We start from the raw sequence: 23,584 nt of genomic DNA on the forward strand, positions 1-23,584 counted from the left end.
AATTGGATGACGTTAACTTTTGTTTGACGTGGCTAACGACCAGCCCGCGTATCATGCCACCTAATTACTTTTAATTGACGTGACAGTAAAGGTTGTGATGGTCGATCGGCCTGGTAGGTGGTCGGCCACTCGGTCTGGTGGTCTTTGCCCATAACTGTTTGGCCTTTTCCAACGCCGTTCGGTCTTTCATGTATTGCACTCCACTCGTCACCATAACCGTTCGGTCTTTGACCAACACCTCTCAATCTTTGCGGAACACCGTTTGGTCTTTGCGGAACATCGTTCAGTCTTTGACCAATACCGTTTGGTCTTTGCGAAACATCGTTCGGTCTTTCATATATTGTACTCCACACGTCACCATAACCGTTCGGTCTTTACCCAATACCGTTCGATCTTTGTCCAATATCCACCAGGCCGACCGACCACCAGACATTGTGGCCGACCACCCATGAGATTGACCGACCACCACACCTTTACTGCCACGTTAATTAAAAGTAGTCGGGAAAGTTGACATCACATTACATCTACTAAAAATTAACGCCGTCCAATTTTAAAGACTAATAGCAAGAATTTCAAAACTATAAAAACTAAATATCATCAAAATTGAATAAGGACTAAATATATTTAACCCTAAATTTTATAATCAAATAAAACTATATTGTGAATTGAAAAATTTTAATATTTTTAAAAGAACTATTATAAACATTAAATAAATTTATTATAGATAATTATTTGGGATTCTGGGAATAATAAAAAGAAGAAAGAGGAAGACTGAGAGAGCGGAAGGGGCGGACGTGGGACCCGCATGCATGAGTATGACCCACTCTTCTCTTCTATTCTTATCTCTATAGTCTCTCACTTCGCTCCTACTGCCACGTGTCTTTTCTCACCCTCCTTTTCTCCTGCTTCACTTCCTCACGCCTTTTTTCTCTTCTCTTCTCTCTTCTCTAATTCTATCTCTCTCAATAAAATCCTTCTCAGTAGCCGTTCTGTTACACACTCCATCTTCTCTCTGTTTTTCGTTTCAAAGGTCTCTCATCAAACCTAAGGCAACACTATCACTTTTTTTCTTCTTCTGTTTTTTGTTGTATTCTGTGCTTCCAATAATGCTAAAAAATCCATAAACTTTAAGATCACTTTATCTTCTCCTGGAAGAGAGGTTCTGTCTCTGCTTCTGTACACTAACACAATTTAAATAATAATAATAATAATACCTGAGGAATCATGTTGATCCTGAAGCAGTTTTTTCTTCAATGTTTTTTTTCCTCTTCCTGGTGGTCACTGTAGTAGTACCAATAAATTAGTTTCAGTTGCCGTAGAAGTTACTATTAGTGTTTTGTGGGTTTGATATTATTCTGTTTGGTCGAAATTAATTGTGGTTTGGTTGCGTGATCAAGGATCAATAATCAATATAAGTAATTCTACAATGACTTTTTCTCCCGAAACATTAACTGTGGTTAGTTTGACAGGGTTTGTTTTATTTATTTTATGTGTTTGTTCATCCATTTCAGTCCAACAACACCAGAAAATCCTTGAAGTGGGATGGGAGCTTGACTTTCTGTGGCATATTTTATATGGGTATGTGATCGCAGGGTATCTATCGGCAATTGAGTGATGGGGGGTATCTGCTCTAGGAAGAGAGATCAGCACGTGGTGGAAGATGATTTACATAGAGGAATTTCGGGAAGGTATTGTAGAAGTGGCAGCATAAAATGGTCGAGGTCCAGGAGTTTACGTTCCAAGTCCAATCAATGTCAATGTCCTGGAGGGGGAACCTGTCCCTCTCTCATGGATTTGTGCATAAATAGGATACGGGAGGTGCATGTTTTTTGTTTGTTTTGATTTTGTTATTTTTTATCTTACATGGTCACTTGATTCACATGTTTTGAGTTATGATAGGATTTTCACAAATACGAATCCTTTTCTATTCTTCCAAGAGACATTAGCCAGCAGATCTTCAATGAATTGGTTGATTCTCACTGCCTGACAGAAGCTTCTCTCGAAGCTTTCCGAGATTGTGCTCTTCAGGTACTGTTTTAGATGCTTGGTGAAATTGGAAGCGTTGCCTTGATCCCACTTTTCTGCTTACAAATTTTTGTTACAAAGATGACCGTATTTATTGTTCTGCATGGCAGGATATTGACCTGGGTGAATATAGTGGAGTGGATGATAATTGGATGGATGTCATCTCTTCCCAAGGGTTGTCTTTACTTTCAGTTGATGTTTCTGGGTCTCAGGTGACAGATAATGGACTACGACTCCTAAAGGATTGCTCAAACCTTCAAGCATTGACTCTCAATTACTGTGATCAATTTTCAGAATATGGGCTCAAGCACATAAGTGGTAGAGTTACTATTCTTATGATCAGTTTTTCAGACCAGAACACGTATAGTTTTTTTTTTTAACATAGAAATCATTCAAATTAGTTAAAGTAAATTTTCTGTCTTTGCTTGTGGTATACCTGCATAATTATTCTTAGATTAATTATTGTTATTTTTCGTTATAATGGCTGTAGAAGAAATATAAATAATGAAAAGAAATCCTGATTGAACATTATGTAAAATTGGAATTGCGCGCTATGATTGGAATAACATTAATTGTTCTGAATCTTTTGGTAACAAATGGATTAGTTAAAGTGTTCTTTCTGATTAATATATACAATTAAGAATGCCATTTGTTTCTGTAGGTCTTTCAAACTTGGATTCCTTGAGTATCAGGAAGAGCAGCAGTGTCAAGCCTGATGGAATGCGTGCTTTCTCCAACTTATTTAATTTGGAGAAGTTGGACCTTGAGAGGTGTTCAGAAATTCATGGTGGATTTGTTCATCTTAAAGGTTGCTGCTATCCTTCATTTTTGCCTCATTTATATGCAAGAAGTTAACTTATTTCTAATGTAATTGATATTTTATATTCAATCTCACATGAATTTAAAGTTAAGGTGATGATGGATTTTTATCATTATTGGTTAATGGGGGTGGTTGCTGTTGTCTTGCCTGTGCTTATTGGTGATGATAAGTTCTACTTCATTTAATCGTTTTAGGCGCGGGGGGCAGGGGGAATAGAGGACCATCAACTGGAATTGATCCCTGGACCTTTGAGTCAAGGATATTTGAACCTACCAGTCAACCCAACCCTCATTAGCTTCTTTAAGGGGCTCATTATTCAGATATTAGCAAATGTTATCCTACTTAGGATTCCCTTTTATGCATCATGATTATGAAATTTCTAAGTTATAGATTTAATTTGTGTTTCTATAATACAGGTTTGAAAAAGCTTGAGTTCCTCAATATTGGATGCTGTAAATGTGTTACGGATTCAGACATGAAGTCTATCTCAGGTACTGATCATAAGGTGATATGGTTTTTATTATAGTTATTGCAATTCAGGTTTATTTATGTTGTACAAAGGCAGTATTACGGTGTCTCGGTCATTTGTTATAGCTTTTTCTTAGCATTGTAATCTAAATCTTGCATTTATTCTCACTCCTAGTTAGCAAATAACCAAAAACTTGGTGGGGGGAACATTGCTCTCCAAATTTGACTTTCTATATTTTTTCTTTTGTGCTTTTTTTCTCTGCGCGCTCCACTCACTCTATTAATAACCCCTCTTAAAGCTATCATAAACACCAAAGAGTATCCTTACACAAAAACCTATCTATTATGTGTCTGCCTGCTCAGGTGATTAAGAAATGCACAGATAAATATGGTATTTTTCTTCAGCGAATACACCAGACAAACTTTTAAATTGCACATGGCAATATTTCTCCTGAAATCTTTGTTTTACACTTCTAGAAACTTTAACTCTGATGGGTTGGTTGAATGGGACAGCACAAGGTTTACAATTTGACTAGTTCCTGGTTTAAGCACCCACTTGTCTCCTTGGGTTGAGGTACTTGTAAATATTTACGAGTTAGAGGAAGATTGCCTGTCTTGGATTGGGGTGAAATTTCTTATAAAAAGAATTTCTAGAACTTTTCTTTTGTGTTTTGTTAGTGGGGATGCATGTGAAACTATCTACTGAAAAATCCTATCCTTCACCAATGCATAACTTTCGAATAGGGATGACAATTGCACCCAAACTCAACAGTTACGTGCAAAATATACCCGTGAGTTTATACTGAAACATGTGGTTTTGCAACTTAAATCAATTGCTGCATTTACCATCAGTTCTTTTTACTTCTAGAATCAGGAAGCTAGGCCTTGGTATTTTTGAACTGACTGTTGGCATATAATGTTTCAGAGCTTATAAATTTGAAGGAGTTACACATTTCCAACAGCAGTATTACTGATATTGGGATTTCCTATTTAAGAGGTATATTTCCAGTGTTTTTCCTCAATTACAAGTGTCTTAAGACACTATAACTGTTGCTGCTATTCGCACATGAGCGCAGCTGTAGTTGTCAATATCCATTCTCAAAAGAAAATATCATATCATTACGATCATCAATGTAGAGTTTTAGTATGTTGAATAAGTTCATGACTTTGTTTGCTCCAGGTTATTCTGTTTTCCACATTATACATTCCTGGGTATTTCTTTCTACTTACAGGTTTGGAGAAGCTTACCACATTAAATGTTGAAGGATGCAATATTACTGGTGCGTGCTTGGAGTCTATTCATGGTAAAAATCGAATCTCAATTTATTCATTGAAGTGATATTTCATTTTATTTTTCAAGTTTAGACAGCTGTTTTGTTTTGTTGAAGTTACTCTGCAATTGTGAGCTTCCTGTCATTTTTATTTGGAAAATTAAGGATTTCACTAGTCCAGCACACAATCAACTGCTGTTAAAGGCAAAGACTATGTTTGAACTTGGAAACTAATTTTCTTAGTATTCCAATGGTTACATTCACCTAGTTAGATCTTTGACACAATATTTTTTTGATACAGCCTTGGCTTCCTTGGCATGCTTAAATCTCAGCAGATGTGGTCTCTCCAATGATGGATTTGAGAAAATTGCTGGTAATTTTGATATAAAATGACCCAGTTTGAGGACTTAGTGTGTCATGTTCTTACTTCTTGCTCTAAGGATGGCAAATCATTGGATTCTTGGTTTTACTGCATGTCCCTTTCCTGCAGGTCTTAAAAGCTTGAAGAGGTTAAGCTTGGCTTTTAACAGGATCACCGATGCATCTTTAGTTCATCTAAAAGGTACTTAAAACATCAATATCTCATAAGAGTGACTATTTAATCCACATGCTGCTTCTCTAAATCAATAAAAACTCGTTTTTTTTAGTGTTTTTACACTATTTCTGCAGACTTTTTCCCTTTGCGTTTTAATTCCTTTTACTTTCAGTAGTTTTACATGAACACTTGATGTGATCTTCATGTTTTTCTATCTGCAAATTGTCCTGACTGTTACAAACCGAAAGGAGAGGTGAGAAACTTTTTCTACATTATGAATTTTCCTGAAGAGTTCTTCAAACTCTGATGATGTCTAATGAACTAATTCAATTTTTGAAGTGAACGTATTGTAAATGAAGGAAGTATGAAAGTCTAATCTTAGCTTCAAATATCTCTTTTCATTATTCATAGAAAATTATTGTCGCTATTAATGCGTGGTACATGAGTTATTATTGTGATTAGTATCTGTACAAAATCCGTTTTTTATGATATCTTATCCTTCTCTCTTGTTGTAATTTCTAATAAAAGTCATATAAATGGGCACATGAAGCTGAAAAATTGGAAAGCACCTGGAAATTATTAGGTGCATAATAAATTGGCCATTTGGTCTCTAAAGCCTCTACCAACTCTTAACATTTTTAAGTGCCCGTGAGATTTCAACAACTAGTTTTTATATTCCTAATTATTGCTACTAGGATGTTGAATATCATCAATCATTGTTAATTTTACAGGTTTAACAAATTTGGAGTATTTGAATCTGGATTCTTGCAGGATAGGCGATGATGGGCTTGCTAATTTGACAGGTTTGCACTATATTAAGTATTTAACCATTTTCCTTTAGTTAGATTTAAATGGTAATTGCATTGTTCAAAGTTTGAATAGATTTGTCACACTAGTTCAAAACACTAGCTCAAAGTTTTCTTGATCTGGGTCTGGCGATTTGACAAGAGGCATTGAGGCTTTATACCTTTATGCCATTTTCAGCTGAATGATTGAATGGCATAATTTGATTATTCAAACCCACCTATCTTATTAGACAATAAATATTGAGATGGTAAGATCCATGTGAAACTTTGCATATTCCAACTTGAATATCTGAATTGCACTTATAAAATTGTCGTGGGGATTTAAGCTAGCATTTAGCCTTAACATTGTGTTTAAAATGTATATATATACGTGCTTGGTCTGATCACTGGTGGTTTTAATTCAGTTTTGCTTATATTTTTTATTTTAATTTCCTTAATTTGTTCTATCAAAATGCTTTTTGAAGGGGAAAAATTTTGGTTATGAAAATGAGATTTAGGAATTAATAATTTCATTTGAAGTATCACCTATGGTTTAAAATTATTAGTTATTTGTTCTTTCAGGCCTCACACTCTTGAAAAGTCTGGTGCTGTCGGACACTGACATTGGGAATAGCGGACTGCGGTATATATCAGGTTGGTTGATACAGTCCTATATATATATATATATATATATATATATATATATATATATTTGAGATTTTTGGCAGACCAAATTCAAATTAAACTATTGATATGTCACTATATTCTTGGTTATGGCTCGTTGATAGGTATCCAGAATTTACTAGAGAATTCCAAGACAGATTCTTGGATGTCTTATTAAAAACAAAACAGAACAGTTCTACCAATGTGGTAAGAAACAAGAACAATCACGTACAACACTCAAGAGAGGACCTGTCTCTCCTAACTTTTCCCCTTTTCAAAACACTCCAAAAACTCCCTGCTCACCTCCTAATAAGACTATTTATATTAGTCTGTTACAGTTATGTAATTACAATTGTACTAACTAACTTCTTTTGTAAACTGTATCAAACCTATCAATACCCCTCCATGAAGATTCACCTTGTCCTCAAGGTGAAATTCTGGAAATTCTTCATGAATGCAGGCAGCAGATTCCCAACTACTCTCAATATCTGAAAGATGTTTCCATTTGATAAGAACTAAGTCACCTTGAGTGGTCTTTCCTGGATATACTTCTAGAATATAGTCTTCAGTAAGTGGAGGAGGCATGGGCTGGGTAGATGTGCCCTCCCTGGTGACTAGTGATGCTACTTGTTTTGTCTGGGTCTCCCCTTTCCCTCTGTTATGATTACTTGCGACAACAGAATTTCCCACATCTCTGGAGAAACTTCTAGTTATTGAATATGGCCTATACACATTATTGCTCCTGTTTTGATTCAGTGTTCCCCCTTTTGCTGTAACTCTGATTTTTCCCTCAACCATCTGAGGCTTCATCAATTCAGCAAGATTAGTGGGTTCATATAATTTAACCTCGGCCTTGATATCCTCCTTCAACCCATTCAAGAAGATGCCTACCAGATAATCCTCTTGAATCCCCTTCAGGAACCCAACATATTGTTCAAATTGCTCAATATAGTCTTCCACTAAACCTCTAAACCTGTTTGTCGCAAGCCAATCAGAATTTCAAAGGGGTTTTGAAGCATAGTTGATTGAAACCTGCGGACAACAGCCACCTTGAATGCCTCCCACGTAGGATTTGGATTGCAGGTTTCCCACCACTGAAACCAATTCAAGCTTTTCCCTTCCAAAGCAACTATGACAGCCTGCATTCTTTCCTCCTCCCTGACTTCTTTCAATAGAAAATATCTTTCTAGTCTGTCAGTTCAACCATAGGCCTCCTCTCCTGCAAAGACAGGGATGTCCAGATTTCTGCATTTTGAGGAAGACACTACCGAACTTTTCTCCTCATTCTCTCTGCCGCCCTCATTGCTTCCATTTGTGACCGAATCATCAGTCTGTTTTGTTGTTGGAACCGCATATGATACTCGTTCTTGTACCATCTTTTCAAACCCATCCAATCTTGATTCCATTCTTGTATTCACCATGCCCCACACAGCTACCACAGGACCAGGAAAGAGGCTTTGATAGGTATTCAGAATTAACTAGAGAATTCCAAGACAAATTCTTGGATGTCTTATTAGTAACAGAACAGAACAATCACGTACAACACCAAGGTCTTTCGAGAGGATCTGTCTTTCCTAACTTTTCCACTTTTCAAAACACTCCAAAAACTCCCTGGTCACCTCCTAATAAGACTATTTATAATAGTCTGTTACAGTTATTTAATTACAACTGTACTAACTACCTTATTTTGTAAACTATATCAAACCTATCACTCATGGTTAGAAAATATTGACTTTACTAATGCTATGTCTATGAGGTATTCTAAATATCATAACCCCTTATTTAGTTTGTACATTTCAGATTTTAGTAAGGAAATTGAAATTGTTTGCTTTAACGTAGCATTATTGCATTAAATCTGAGACCGTCTTGGAATGTGAACATATACTGTTGCATTATCCTTTTGGAAGATAAATTTTAGAAATCCCTTGAGTTACCCAAATATGAGTGGTTTTTTTTTTTTAAATTTAAATTGTAAGTGTTACCAATCTGGCCCTGCAGTGCAAGGATGAGGTTGCTGTTTATGAGATTTTAATTTAATTCAAAACATTATATGGTTTCAGGACTTCATTCATTTAAACTAAACGTTGTCAAAATATGAAATTTATCTATTTTGTGTAGGTTTTTTGTTGTTTCATCTACATCACACAGTGTGGTGTTGGAGAACTATACTCACATTACATAAAATGCATGCATGTGTTGATTAGGTGGTTCTTGCTTTTATCCAGGTTTAAATAAACTCGAAGATTTAAATCTGTCATTTACTACAGTAACTGATAATGGCCTGAAAAGGTTGTCAAGGTTGACACAACTTAAATCACTTAATCTGGACACCCGACTGATTACCGACAACGGGCTTTCAAATCTTATCGGTAAGCATGTTTGCTTTCACTTATCCACTTTTTTTTTCTTTGGGCTTAACTACACCTTTATCCCTCTAGTTTAGACTTTGTGATTTTAGTTTCCCAAGACTTTTTCCAGACAAATCAGGTCCCTCTAATTTTAAAACCTGAAATCCTCAAATCTTACTTTCTATTCAAACAGTTGGGGATTTATTATTGATTTAGGATATGGAATATTTAAAACTTTAGATGTCAGAAATATAGTGAAATTTGGTAAACATAAAAAGATTCAGTAATGGGATATTAGGGTTTGAAGAAAAGGAAATTTTGTATTTTTTTTTTGGTGAAATTTTATATTTTAGTTAGCGAGTTTGGAGCCACAGAATATTGCAAATGATTTATTTGATTCGTAAAGAATTTGAAAGTTTTAAGTAAGAGGAAATTGACAGAGGAGCTTAATTGACGTAATTACATCAGTTTTTATTTTTTATTATAATTAATTTCATCAGTTTTTATTTTTTATTATAATTAATTTTATGTTTTAATATTTATTAAACATAAATGACGTGAGTTAAAATAGATTGGAAATCCTCCTAATTTAATTCTCATTGTTACATACGTATATTTTAAAAAATTAGAATTTTAAAATATTTGGGGGTTCACGGCATCTTTCTGCCCCTTAAAATCCTCCGTCAATGATGGTTTGTTATATTAAAATAAATATTTAAAAAAAGTAGGGGGTATTGATGCTTTTCTATTTGGGGCTATGTGATTAATTTTGCTTGTATTCGAGCTGTCTCATTGGAATTTTCTTTAACAGGTCTGAGTGGATTGGTAACATTGGATCTCTTTGGAGCACACATTTCAGACCATGGAACTGCATATTTGCGATGTATGACTAACAGTATATTTTTCTAACCTACCTAATTGCTAGTTGACTTTGTTAATTTGTAAGATATAACTGAGTAGTCTACCTTTGAAATTTAAGTACATCAGTAATAATTGGTGTTCTTGCCATTTTCTTTTTAGGAAATTTGATGATTATCACGTGGGCCGCACACTTTGATTTTTTCATGAAAATGTAATCAGTCAAGAAAATAAATTTAAAATTGCTTAACTGGAGAAGCAAGCGGTGAAAAATCTAGCTATCTAGTGGAAGTCTTTACTTTTCATGACGTTTTCACTTATACTTACAAATTTGATGTTGAATCTTCTCTGTCTGTAGACCTTGATAGCAATCTTATTTTACCTATTCCCCTCTAGAATTGATGTAAAATAGAATATTTGGTTTCTTTATATGTGTGTGTATGTTTTAATTTCTCTTCTTTTAGCTAGCTTAATTAATGACGCCATTTGCTTAGTAGAATCTGCAATAAATCCATGCTCATTTCTTTACGCCTATACTTTGAGAGCAAACACCCATATATGGAGGCAGTACTACTTGGGAACACCATTCTACACCAACTCACCTTTTTTTCATTTGTTGTGTATTGTTAGAAATGAGCACTGACTAAAAATAATGGGAAAATACGGGTTTACAACCCTGTGCTAAGATTACTGGTTGTTATCTTGCCGGCTTAAATTTTAGTTCCTATTTTGTTCTCCATCTTGCAGCATTCAAGAACTTGCAATCCCTTGAAATATGTGGCGGAGGATTAACTGATGATGGCGTAAAAAATATAAGAGAAATTGTCTCGCTGACACAGCTAAACCTGTCCCAGAATTGCAACTTGACAGATAAAACTTTGGAATTGATATCTGGTATTTTCTGCTTCACTTCATTGCTTTATATAGTCCAATAAACTTTTTCCAAAAATAATTGTTTGGCGGAAACAGGCAATCATAATTAAGTATGAAAATGAAAAAAAAAAGGAGAATTAGACGGAGAATATTATCTGTATTGGTTTTTACTTCCTCCCCTTGCCTTGTAATTGGATCAAGTACAAATTTGTCTTGCCTTGTTAACCCATAAATCTTATTTTTCTTTATATCTGAATACAGGCATGACAGCACTGCGGTCGCTAAATGTTTCAAATTCTCGTATAACCAATGGAGGACTACGGTATCTGAAGCCTTTAAAGAATTTACGCAGTCTTACCTTGGAGTCTTGCAAGGTTACTGTTTCTGAAATTAAGAAGCTTCAGTCAACTGATCTTCCAAATTTGATAAGCTTTCGGCCAGAATAAACCAGGAGAGAATTATGTTATCTATCTGGTGAACAATTATCTGTACATATTTACGGCCACTGTTTGAATAGTTAAGAAAAATGTACATAAAATTAGCATGCAAGAATGTAATTATGCCCTATTTTGCATGTTTGTTTTTTACCGTCTAAGAATAATTGTGCATATATCTTTCTTTTCCCCTTTCTCTCCTGGATTTAGATGCCTGATGGGGCTATCTATATTGTCTGTGCATATTCTCATGTATGTGTATGTTTGGACCAGAGTGATGATGCTCATTACTGTATCCGTAAAGTAATGAATTGTGACTGGCTTTTAGTTACTGACTAATGTTTATATCTGATTTTTGTGGGATGCATTCCATATTTTATGATTCATTTTATTATGTCATTGTTATACAATGTCTCAGGCCGCGAGCACGGCAATGTTGGAATTACAACTCTGAGCGAAAATAGAATTCTGCTTGTTATGAGTTATTCGATGCCAGTCTTTTAGCACGCATAACTTAATAATGAGTTAATCAAGTTGCATGTCACTTAGGTTCAGAACTATGGACTAGTAAGTGGATGAATTTGTTTCCAAGTCTGAACTCAGATGTTTGGGTAAAACTTATGTTTTGAAAACAGTATCGAACTGGTGTATTGATAATACTAATAATTAAATTATAGATAAAACAACATTAAAAAGTATAATATTATAATTTAAAACTACTACAAAAATCATTAATTTTATAATATTTTAATATTAAAAGTACACCTAAAAGTTAAATATTTAAGATTTTACAATGCATAATATTCTTTGAAAATAATAAGAATAACATACTTCAGGGAAAAAATCACACTAATATTTAGAGAATATTTTTTTTTAATTCATCAGAATTAAAATCATTCCTAAAGAAATTAGAAACATGTATGTATCTGTGACATTTTAAGTAGAAAATGCACTAAAATGAGTCTGAAAACTGTAGGGCTGTTGGATCTTATGATTGAGGTAGCCAGACCCAAAGAGTTAAGGATACAATGATCTTAGAAAGGGTTCTTTCATTTTCTAACTCAGATTTCAGTAGCCAACTCTCCTTCTCTCTCTAGACTTAGTTCTCTTTTCTGCCTTCTCTTTACTCTTACATTCAATTGAACCGTTGCATTTTCGATTAGGTGGTGTTCTTTCGCTCACGGAGTTGAGGAGGGCTTCCTATCCATTCGATTAGATTTTCATTTAGATGGGTAAGTCAATTTTTCCATACTTCTTGGATCTAGGGCATGCAACTTTACTGTTGCATGCAACTGGTAGTGCACCTTTTTTATTCTCTGTCTGTTCTAGCTCTAAGAGATGTGTTGTATCCACTTTAATGGATTGTAGGGTCTTGTTGGGTGTTGGATGTGTAGCTATCGAAGCCTTGTTACTGTTGTGAGCTGTATTGTACTTGTAACCACAAGGTAAGGGGAGTTAGTTATAATTTTCATATTTGTTTTGGTTGAATTTGTTTGTAAATATGTACGCATGTTGAATTCTGAATTGGTGTGGTGGTTGGACTGTTTTCTTGATTTTAAGCATTTGGGTATGATGGAACTGTGATGGCGGGTGTGTGAATGAACTTGATTATTGTTGATTGATCTTGTATGAAGTGTTGCTGGGTAAGGATTCTGTTGTAGAAACTTTTATATGAGCAGCTTAACAGTTAGGCAGAAGTTTAGGCTAGTACAAGGGAAGTGAGGTAGTGATTTTGAGAAGTAGGGGTTCTTAGCACAATGGGGATGTTAGGGCATCTTAGACAAGTCAATTGTGACTTGTTAGGGTCATAAAACTAGACTAAAACGAGTTGCAAAGGTTAGAATTTGTTTTGGGTGCTTAAGTTATTGAATTTGGTGTTCTAGAGTGAAAATTGAGTCTAAGTCACTTTAGAAGTGTAGTAGTAATGTTTTTAATCATCTAGGCAAGTTTAACGAAGTATATAATATGAATTGGAGGCCTTAGAAGTCGGCCAAGAGGTCTAAAAATGGTAAGAGCTGGTGTGAGTATGTGATTTTGCAGAATTCACGTTCTGCAGATAATGGAGAGTCGCTATGCGAGCTGTCTCGCATAGCAAGACCCTGTAGAGGGTGCTCATTGTCTGGGTAATTTACTGAACGAGTTGGTGTGCTGTGTGAATTACCAGAGGGTGTTGCTCTCTGTTTGTGGACTGGCCTAGCGAGTCTTGTTGCTATGTGACTGGTGGTGGTCTGGGACCACTGCCCATTTAATTCGAAGGGCAAAGTGGGGCGCATAGCGAGAGTGTAAGGAGGGTTGGTCTCTGTCTAGACTCTCACACAGCGACCTGGGTACGCTATGCGAGAGACCTAAAGTCTGATGCTTATTCAGACTTAATTCGCAAGGCGACCTGAGTGGGTGCGCTATGCGAATAGCACCAGTCTCGCCATGCGAGGGTGGTGCGCTATGCGACAAGTGTTGAATATGGTTTTTTAATTACCTCTTCTGTTGTGTTTGACTGATGTGTTCTGTGGTTGATTGGTGAAGTATTTCCCTGTATCGATAGTACTGTAATGTGATGTTCAAACAAGTATGTGGATGATATTAAAAGTGTATGGTTATAAGTGGTGGTAAGATGATACAAGTTGTAAACCAAGTTTCATCTATGTAGGATCTCTTAGTGAGATTCTTAGTGTTTAGAATGAAAGTAGGAGCTCAATCTTGGGGGTCATCCTGAAACTCCAATGACCTTTCTTCTCATGTAAAGAGGATTGAACCATGTGATGAGGAGTAACAGGAGATCTTAGTCTTGGGGGCTTCTAGTATGCCTCAAGGTTTGGAACAGACTAACCTTGTGAGTGTGGTAGGGCGGGGGAGCCCAAGTTTCATAAGCCACCACGAGCACAAGACCCACCATAGCTCGACTATCATTCTAAAGTCCGGACGAGTCAAGTTTAGAACGTAACATGTTAGGATGTGTGTTATCTTGTTTGATTCAATTTAAATCTTGTATACACATCTTGTCATATTGTATGTTTTTTATATAATTAGCTCACCCTTACATGTTTATATTGTTTGCGTATGTTTCTTCTTGTGATGATCATCCACTTGGATGAGAGCAGATGTGAAAAAGAACCCTTGGAGCAAGCCTTGGAGGAAGAGAATGCTGAATCATAGTATCATTAGGATATTAGTACTTTGGATTATGAACTTTGAAAACTATTATCTGTAAAACTTGTGTTGATTTGGGAGGCCTTTAGTGTCTCAAGTTAACTTCATAACACTTGTAAGGATGACTGTAATCCCTTATACTCTGTTATATGTTTCCAACTGCTTTCTATTATTATAATTTAATGACGTCTTTATCATATTTTAGGGATGTCACAACAACAGGTAAGTTTAACATAGTAGGAGGAAAACTCTTTCAGAAAGAGACTACCTCAACAAAGATGAAAGAGTAGATTACACATCGATAAATAACAAGAAAAAGGAACATGCATCTCCCGCTGCTTGCTTTTGGTACAAATTTAACATCCTACAAATCTACCAACTAAATGAAGGGCGAGAAAAATGAGCAAAAGCAGAAACTAAAGTAAAAGGTAATTCCTGCAACGCCATCTTTCCAAGGTGTAAAGAACTTCTAGACCCTTGTGTATTTGGAAATTTAAACACCATTGAAAGAATATCTCAAGTATATTGGTGAACCCACATTCTTTTAAAAGCAGTATGATTAACCTGCAGCATAGACAAACCAAGGTTGTCATCAAACATGACGATAATCATATTATCAACACAGTAAGCACAAAAGAACTCAAGGGGGACTAATAATATAATTAAGCTATGACAACCATGTAGATAACTAAAGCTTTTTCTACGAGCATTAAGTTGCAGTGGAATGGTAATCATCATTATTACAGCACGATGTGATTCTAGAACCAGATTGGAGAACTTCAATGTATCTAGTTATTTAATAATGGGTCCCTCTACTAAGACAAACAGGGTCATAAACTACGACAACACTACAAATTGCAGTGTATACTCATGATAACAACATTCATTATAAGATAAGAAACATCTAAAATCCATGGTGATTTTAGTCATGGAATTTCCATTGTTGTGATGTTTAGTTACAAATTCCAAAGACTATAAAGATGTGTCACGGGGTCAGATATATATATATATATATATATATATATATATATATATATATATATATATATATATATATATATATATATATATATATATATATATATATATATGCAGTGTGTTTTCTTTTGACATAAGTATCTACTCCTTATTCAATAGTGTTCTCAATTCATACATACAGTGAATCTTATATTGCAAAAGTTGCTATTGGTGATGAATTTAAGTGGAATTTTTAGCATTTGAACAATTATTGCAACTATTTAATTATTTTACAGTTATCAAGGCGGTCAATTTGACTTTTGGGTAATAATAGCAGAGGATTGCTTGAATTTAGTTACAGAAATGTATAGCGTTGAATGAATGAAAAGCTTCTAAATGGCTTTTGCTGGACAGGAAAGTGGGGTGTGAATTGCAATATGCAAGATAAGTATCTTCGGTTTCATTTCTAATTGGCTATTTCATTTCACCAATAAACATATATAAGTAATTAACCAGTTACCTTCTGATGACAATAGCATTTCAGGCACAGAAGCAGCCTTGGTGACTGTTGACCGTGTCAATCTTCAAGTACTCGAAGAAAATATTCAACTCATGCAAGCTCAAAGGCATGATAAGTTTTTGAAACTTCTGAATAAGGGTTCCAAACGAAATGATGGAACTCCACTCTTCCACATTTTAGCTTTGTACATCTCCTTCCATGCCTCTACTATTTCATCAATTTTGAAGGCAAGACCTGCCCGTGAAAAAGTTAACATGTATGAATCTATAGTATTAGCTATGTCAATTTTAAAGGCAAAACCTGCCAGTGAAAAAGTTTTTAGTGTCTTGAAAACATACCATCTACTGCAGTATTATTTGAACAGTGGTTCTTCAAAATTACAGCTATATCTGTTGGAGAAGCTCCTGCAAGTTCAAATTTCTCAACTGAAGCCGCAAGAGTTTCATACCACACAGGTAGCCCTGATTTGAACTCCACAATTGAGAGTTCGTACAGAATGGTACCCCACAGGAGATTTATTTGAGACCTCATATGTGCCTCCTGTGCTGTAAAAGCTCTTCTGAGGACATACTTTTAAAAACCCCATCCAACCCCATGTTCTGCAAATCCAATATAGAATAATTTGAATCAGACATTTTACTCAAGTTCTGCTTTTCAGATTCTTCCCATATCTGCACTACTTTCTCCATATTTTCTTCAGCATTGTTGTAAAGATGGAGAACCTCAGGGGAAGGCTATGTTAATGACTCTACATTACTGTTGAGTGCATAATTCCACACAAGTTTTGCTCGCTCAAACTTCTGCAGGCCCAGAGCTAAAATTCCTTTATAAAAATCTGACTTAATTTTAATGGCTGCATCATATTTTTCTTAGGATTGTTTCTTTCTAGAGTTTAAATTATTGTTATCTTATTAAAGATGGGAATAATTTAGCGTTGTCCTTCATCGTTGTTGGTAACATGAATTTTAAATCCAACCGTTGTATGTCAATATATTTAATAATTATTAATCTTTCCACCACCATAACCTTTCCTTTGTTGAGTTTTGAAGTCTTATGTTCTTCCACGAGCTATATCTAGATGCAAATACATCCTTCCAAAATTCTTATTTTTCTGTTTCTAACCTCCATTTCCATTTTACCAACAAAACTATAATGAATCTTCCTTTCATTTACACATATTTTCTCATTGATCCAAACTATCTTCCTATCTTCCAATCCTATTTCTCCCACCTCAACATAAATTTTCTTTGTATTTTTATTATCTTTTTACATACTCCAAATGAATTCAAGTACGCAATATTTCTACCAAATATCTGAAAAAGAATGACCAGCCTAACTAGGAATCGTATTTCAACCTAAAAAATAAAAACAAAAGAGAGAGAGCATTTGATCAAATATGAATGAAGATTAAAAAACAAAGGAAATGTTCTGTGTGTGCAAACTAATCTCTAGCATTTATCATTTCAAATACAGTAAACCTCCATTTTGATCTTCCAGAGATACCATTGTCATTACTCATCAGTTTGGTCCTCTGATGATAAATACCCAGAAATTGTTCAACTTGATGTAAAAACAACTGACAAGGACCATTTTGATGTTATTTATTCTAGAGTTTTGCTAAAGCCAAAGGTGGCCCCAATATTTTTATTTTACCATTGTATCATCTTGTTAACTTTCCATTTGTATTTCGGTATAACATCAGGATCTACCTATTTAGAACTAATTCTGATATTATGGTTTGACAGAATTACAGAACGCTGAACAGTCAGGCTGTAAATGTAGAAATAGATTACAAGGGATATTAATTTATTATGGCAACATGAGATGTCTTTTCCTCATTAAAGGAAGTGATTATGTACCATCAATACCTGCTGAAGCTATGATACTAACAGATAGACTGTCAATACTAATAAAACACTGAAGCTTTGTTCTTTTGAGGTTAATTGGAGGAGATGATTTAGGAAAAATGATTTGGGTAGATTTGAGAGTAATTTGTAGTTATTTTTTTGAGTGGATTTGTGAGTAATTAAGAATAGATTTGGAAGTAAAGTTTGTGAGAATTAGTGTAGGATTTGATTGATGTGATAAATTTAAAAAAATAGTTTAATTGGTAGAAATGAAAATTACCAAAATACCCCTAAGTAACCGAATACAGATAGCCGTGTACTCAGTTACCCGTTTACGTAACCGATTACACATGCCAGCAAAAACTTCATACCACTGTAACCGGTTACGATTCTGCTGTAATCGGTTACGCCACCCTCTTTCTACTGTTCATCATCTTCTTCGACTCTCACACACGCGGATTCAGCTGCTTCTTCATTCCATTGCTTCTTCATGCCATCAACACACACAATGTCATTCTTCCTCTCAGTCTACAAACATGCGAAATCAAAACCAAAACCAATGGTTGCACATACATCAAAATACGTTACACATAAATCAAGTAATAAGTGGAGGGTACACATGACTTTTCCGTAACAATCCACGTAAATCTCTTCGTTTATGCGAGTGACGAAAATCGACTTCATCCCACAAATCCATCGTCGCTAATCCCTCCTTATCCGCTCAAACGAACACCACAGCGTAATCTATTCGTCGCTCGCAAATCCGAATGAACAGTAAAATCTGTTCATGCAAACACAGCATGAGTTATATTAAACAACTGGTAATCCTGAGTAAATCCACAAAACAAAATTATAGGATTACAGTGATAACTTATTAAGGTAGAAAATTGGTAATGCTCGAGGGCCCTTTTGTGGTAAACTTGAAGACAACATCTATATATAGCATGTACACATCCTTCGGAATGCAGCACCTCTATGGCCTTGTACAACTTCAAGAACAAATGGCCTGAGCAAATTCCAAATAATGTGCTTAACAAACTGTTTAACCTACCGAGCCCTCAAGCTTCAAGCTCATGAGTTGGTTCACCTCAGAACCAAATTCATCAGGAAGCTCATTGAAGACATCACGGCAAAAGCCAGAGATCATTGCGGCCATTGCTTTTTCATAGTCTATTCCCCTTTGCTGAAAATAGAACAGTTGATCTTCTCCAATTTTAGATGTACTGGCTTCATGTTCAATTCTTGCAGTTGGATTTTTCACCTACAAAGTAATCGTGATTGCTTTAGCAAAACAAAAGTATCATGGCAGATTGGAAGCAGAGAGAAAATAAAGAAAGACAAAAGAAAATGGAGTAATTCGGATTAGGTGGAGATGACCTGCTGTTTCCTTTTCAAACCAACAACAAAGAGATAGACCAAAAGTCTCGGTCTAAGTCTGATTCAACGTTACAAATCCTCTCTACTTAATTTGATTACACTAAATCTCCGGCACATTCCCTCTCCTTGAGGATTCGACACTTTTGAATGTGAAGTTTCACAAGACCATATATTAGTGTGGGTTCTGCTAACGGTTAAGATAGATTAAACAACAAGCTTAGACATAAACTCCAATACCATCAAGGCCAATTCCTATCTTAAATTCTGAAGTCCAAAATAATGATTTCCTTAGTTCTATACTATTGTTTATCCTCATGCATTCACCCCTTCCTATTCTATCCACACAAAAAAATAAACATTTTCTCTGATTCCAACCAACAGCTACAACAAAAGCCTATTCCAGTAGGTAAAGTCAGCTCAATAAATCACACAATTCCACTTTGTTTATGAAAACAAACTACCTAGAATCATTCCAGCAAGACAAACAAAACATAAAAAAGCAAAAAGGCATGCTACCACACACCTGAATGTAAGGATAGGTATTGGCAGCTGCATTGTCCCCAATAAGCATGGAGTCACACTGCGATGAATTTCGCGCATTGTCCGCCTTGGACAGAACCTGAACCAGCCCTCTATAACAGTTCCTGGAATGTCCAACGGATATACCCTTGGAGATAATCCTACTCCTTGTGTTCTTCCCTTTGTGTATCATCTTGGTCCCCGTATCAGCCTGCTGATAGTTATTCGTCAAAGCAACAGAACAGAACTCCCCAACACTATCATCTCCCTCCAACACAACACTCGGATACTTCCACGTGATCGCAGAACCCGTCTCCACCTGCGTCCACGATATCTTCGACCGCGACCCGTCACACACTCCTCTCTTCGTCACGAAATTGTAAATCCCACCTTTCCCATTCTCATCCCCAGCGTACCAATTCTGCACCGTGGAGTACTTTATCTCCGCCCCTTCCCCACAGTGCAACTCCACCACCGCTGCGTGGAGCTGGTTCCGATCATAGGACGGCGCAGTGCACCCTTCCAAATACTCTACAAAGCTCCTGTCGTCGGCAACGATCAAAGTCCGCTCAAACTGCCCCGTTTCCAGCGCGTTGATTCTGAAGTAGGTGGAGATCTGCATCGGGCACTTGGTGTCTTTGGGAATGTAGCAGAACGAACCGTCGCTGAAGACGGCGGAGTTCAACGCGGCGTAGTAGTTGTCATCGGAGGGCACGACCCTCCCTAAGTACTTGCGGACTAACTCGGGGTACTCCTTAATAGCGTCGGAGATGGAGCAGAATATGACCCCGGCCTTCTCCAGGGTTTTGCGGTGGGTGGTGCCTATGGAGACGCTGTCGAGGACGGCGTCGACGGCGACGTTTGCGAGACGCTTCTGCTCGTCGAGAGGAACGCCGAGGTCCTCGAAGTAGAGGAGAATTTTGGGATCGGCGTCTTTGAGGGATTTCAGAGAGTCATTCTTCTTGGGATCGGCGTCTTCGAGGGATTTCAGACAGTCGTTCTTCTTGGGAGCCGTGGGAGCCGTGGGATCCGAGTAGTAGCAGATATCCTGGAAATCGATAGGAGGGTAGCTGTTGTCGGACCAGGTAGGGACTTTCATGGACAGGAATTTCTCAAATGCCTTCAAGCGGAATTCCAGCATCCATTGAGGTTCCTTTTTCAGGGACGAGATCAGACGAATAGTTTCTTTGGAGAGGCCTTTAGGGATCGACTCGGAATTGATGTTTCTGCTGAATCCGAACTTGTCAACATAGTCGCGGTTGCGGAGGATTTCACGGATCTTCTCGTCGGAGGAAGAGGCGGTTGCGGCGGTCTCCTTCACCTCGGCGCGCACCGTAACGTGGCGCGAAGGTTTTGAGGGTTTGATGTTTAGGGTTGGAGGGACAATAAATTTGAGGTGGCGCGTGGGTTGCGGAGGTAAGGGGGAGATGGAGAGGCCGTTGCAGCGGAGAAGAGACGGCATGATGAGGTTTGGTTTTGTTAGTGTTTAGGGTTTTAAAAGTTACTGTTTTAAAAGTTCAGTTACTTTTAAATAAATCAAATTTAAGTATAAGAGTCATGCGCCTTATAAGTAACAGTAATCAGTTTTCGTTATGTAAGGCTATAAAGTCAAGTTTAATTCATTTTTAATATAGACATATCACATTCTGCATTTTTATCTTTACGTATCAACTGGTTTGACACAGATAATTAAAGGAAATTGGAAATTTGGTTCTTTCCGACTTACTCGTGGGTGTGGTGTGTCCTCAGCGTGCAACTTTAATTTTTCCAAAATCAGTAAATTTAAATTTAAAACTTTAAAAGTGAATATTGAAAATATTATTTTATTTTTTATTTTTAGTTAATTTATTATCATTTTTTTATTTGTATTTTAAATTTAATTTATATTTTTTTATTATAAACAGAGGACTATGTATAGATATAACATAAAGAAAGATTAATCTTATATAGTTTTTTACTATATTCAATATTTTTAAAAATAATCTTTTTTATTTAAATTCTTACGTCAAAATGTTGAATGCAAAAGTTGCACGTGTTTTCTTGTAAATGAAGAAATTGATGGAGATGTGGACGAGAATTGCCAAGAGTTACAAGACCATAATTGCTTCCAGAAAAATAAATGTTTAATTAAATATTTAATAGGAACAAAAATGGACCAGAGGGGATGCCTTTGCTCAATTTATATAGATTTATCTTTTTGAAAAATAAAACCAATTTAAATAAAAAAATTCCTGCATAGACCCTCACACTTTATTTATTTTCCTTTGGACTTATTTATTAGGGGCCGAATTTTAAAATATGCACAATGCTTACCGCCACTATAAAACAGGTTGGACTCAATTTTCTGAATGCCGACTTATTTGTAATTGTCTTTTTCTAAAAAAGAAAGGAATTTAAGAAAATTCTGAGAAAAATATAATTTTAATTTTCGATTTTAAAAGAATAACATAAATATAATGGTTTAAAGAAAAATAAATATTATTTTATATTGCGTAAATTAATGTAAAATAAATTATTATTAATTTGATCATTTTGTTAATTATCTATGATGTTAATTAATTTTTTCAATATCGAAAACAAAGTTGAAAGTAGTTTTTAAATATTTGTAGTGATACATTAGAAAGATAAAATTGTAACTACATTTTAAGTTGTTTAAGAGTATAAGTGATCAATTGAATGAAGTATACAAAATGTATAAATAGAAGAAAAAAAAAGAACTCTTAGATTTTTATTTCACAAAAATGTCCAAAAATATTTTGTCTTTATGTTATTTGTACATCATAGTCTTCCTTAGGAATCTTGATAAAAAAATAAAGTAAGTTTAGTTGATTAAAAAAATTGTTAATTTTTTATTGTTGATTTTGGAAAGTTTTTCATAGAGATTGGAAGTTTGCACGTGATCCTTCTATAACAAAGATAAATATCTTTGTTCATAATAATAAGGTACGTTGAAATCATTCATTAGAACATTTTATATAAGTTCAGTTTTCTATTAAAGTTGTAGCTAGTTAAGTTATGACAGTAACGCAGTATAGATGGTTTAGATGTGAAGATGATGCACTCCTAACGTTTGATTTTATTCAATAATTATGTTTTATTTGAACATATGAAAATTGTTTTTTTAATAATGAAATCGATATGTTAGACATTTTAGTAGAGAAAAATTAAAATATTTCAAGTTATATTAGTTTAAGTCGGTATTGTTTTATAACAAAATAGCTTATGTTTTAAAATAATTAGATTTTTTGTTATCTCTTGCAAAATTTATGAATTATGTAAAGTTATTGGGTGAGCAAGTTCTCATTAAATGAAATTTATTAAATTGAAAATTTAAGATGTTTAATCGATAAACTAATGATAATTGAGGGAGAAAGTATTTTATAAAATTTAAAAAGTAAGTTTTCAAATATTTTTAAATGATGAAAATTGTTTATCTTTCATTGTATTGTTATTATATCTACATTGTATTTTTATGTGTAGTTAATATATTGTGTTTGAAAATTATTATGGTTTAATCCATAATTGATTATAATTTATTAATTTTTAAATTGAGTTTCTGTATTTGCAAGAATGAAAGTGTATGATGTTATGTTTTAAATATAACATGTTAAATATTAAACATAGTCAATTCCAATGAGAAAATATTATGATAAGATATTTAGATTGTTCGTTAAATTTGGGACTCGCGAAGGATATATCATAACTTTTTAAAATTAAAAAGACATAAATAAAAATATCGTGGGATGAGAGTTGAATAAGTTTATATAATCTATTTTTTTGTGTGAAAAATAAATGTGTTTGGTAAGTCAATGAAATTTATGGTGTAACATGGGTAGAAAAACATCCATTCATTTTGTTGTGATGACAGTTTAATGAATGTAGTGTAATTAGTATAAATGTTTGAGTATAGTTAAATACATGCGTCTTTCGAAAATAAAGTCAAATATAAAAATTGATATTAACATGTACTCATTGGGCTAATTTTACCATACACTTGATTTTAATGTTGATTAAATGAATAAGCTGAACTTATATTCATTGAAGTATATGGATAAGATGTGATTAAAATGTGTAATATATATATACATATATATACGAAATTTTATAAACAATATCTTATTTTATATTGTGTGCTTG

At 34.9% G+C, this 23,584-nt stretch overlaps 2 protein-coding genes and 1 long non-coding RNA gene across 14 annotated transcripts; 2 read left to right on the forward strand and 1 right to left on the reverse strand.

Moving 5' to 3' along the window:
- The first annotated feature begins 881 nt into the window (after window positions 1-881).
- Window positions 882-11,411, forward strand: LOC108346457 (uncharacterized). 4 transcript variants are annotated; one of them, XM_052871600.1, is made up of 16 exons: window positions 882-1,030; window positions 1,512-1,818; window positions 1,900-2,028; window positions 2,136-2,343; window positions 2,687-2,833; window positions 3,262-3,336; window positions 4,239-4,310; window positions 4,546-4,617; window positions 4,886-4,957; window positions 5,075-5,146; window positions 5,851-5,922; window positions 6,487-6,558; window positions 8,793-8,936; window positions 9,727-9,798; window positions 10,521-10,667; window positions 10,908-11,411. In XM_052871600.1, the coding sequence occupies exons 2-16, from the start codon at window positions 1,615-1,617 to the stop codon at window positions 11,090-11,092; spliced, it is 1,743 nt and encodes a 580-aa protein (XP_052727560.1). In that variant the 5' UTR covers window positions 882-1,030; window positions 1,512-1,614; the 3' UTR covers window positions 11,093-11,411. The 4 variants fall into 4 exon arrangements, with proteins under 4 accessions (XP_052727560.1, XP_052727561.1, XP_052727563.1 ...); XM_052871601.1 differs by having other exon boundaries at window positions 1,593-1,818; XM_052871602.1 differs by having other exon boundaries at window positions 896-1,049.
- Window positions 11,412-11,946: 535 nt separating this feature from the next.
- Window positions 11,947-14,456, forward strand: LOC128194966 (uncharacterized). The gene is made up of 3 exons (XR_008246457.1): window positions 11,947-12,312; window positions 12,449-12,525; window positions 14,179-14,456. It is a non-coding gene; the product is annotated as an uncharacterized LOC128194966 (long non-coding RNA).
- A 3-nt stretch (window positions 14,457-14,459) lies between these two features.
- On the reverse strand, window positions 14,460-21,008 carry LOC108342650 (UPF0051 protein ABCI8, chloroplastic). Of its 9 annotated transcripts, none has more exons than XR_008246454.1 (7): window positions 19,452-21,008; window positions 18,603-18,812; window positions 18,125-18,332; window positions 17,923-18,034; window positions 16,043-16,303; window positions 15,705-15,938; window positions 14,460-14,791 (listed from the first exon to the last, which is right to left on the reverse strand). XR_008246454.1 is itself a non-coding variant. In XM_052871604.1 (3 exons), exons 1-3 carry the CDS (start codon window positions 20,907-20,909, stop codon window positions 18,273-18,275), a joined length of 1,728 nt encoding a protein of 575 aa, XP_052727564.1. In that variant the 5' UTR covers window positions 20,910-21,008; the 3' UTR covers window positions 17,742-18,272. The 9 variants fall into 9 exon arrangements, 2 of the variants coding, with proteins under 2 accessions (XP_052727564.1, XP_052727565.1); XR_008246453.1 differs by having other exon boundaries at window positions 17,832-18,034; XR_008246450.1 differs by having other exon boundaries at window positions 17,923-18,037.
- Window positions 21,009-23,584: the final 2,576 nt, after the last annotated feature.

The sequence above is a fragment of the Vigna angularis genome, chromosome 1 (genome assembly GCF_016808095.1).
Source record: "Vigna angularis cultivar LongXiaoDou No.4 chromosome 1, ASM1680809v1, whole genome shotgun sequence".
Classification (NCBI taxonomy): domain Eukaryota; kingdom Viridiplantae; phylum Streptophyta; class Magnoliopsida; order Fabales; family Fabaceae; genus Vigna; species Vigna angularis.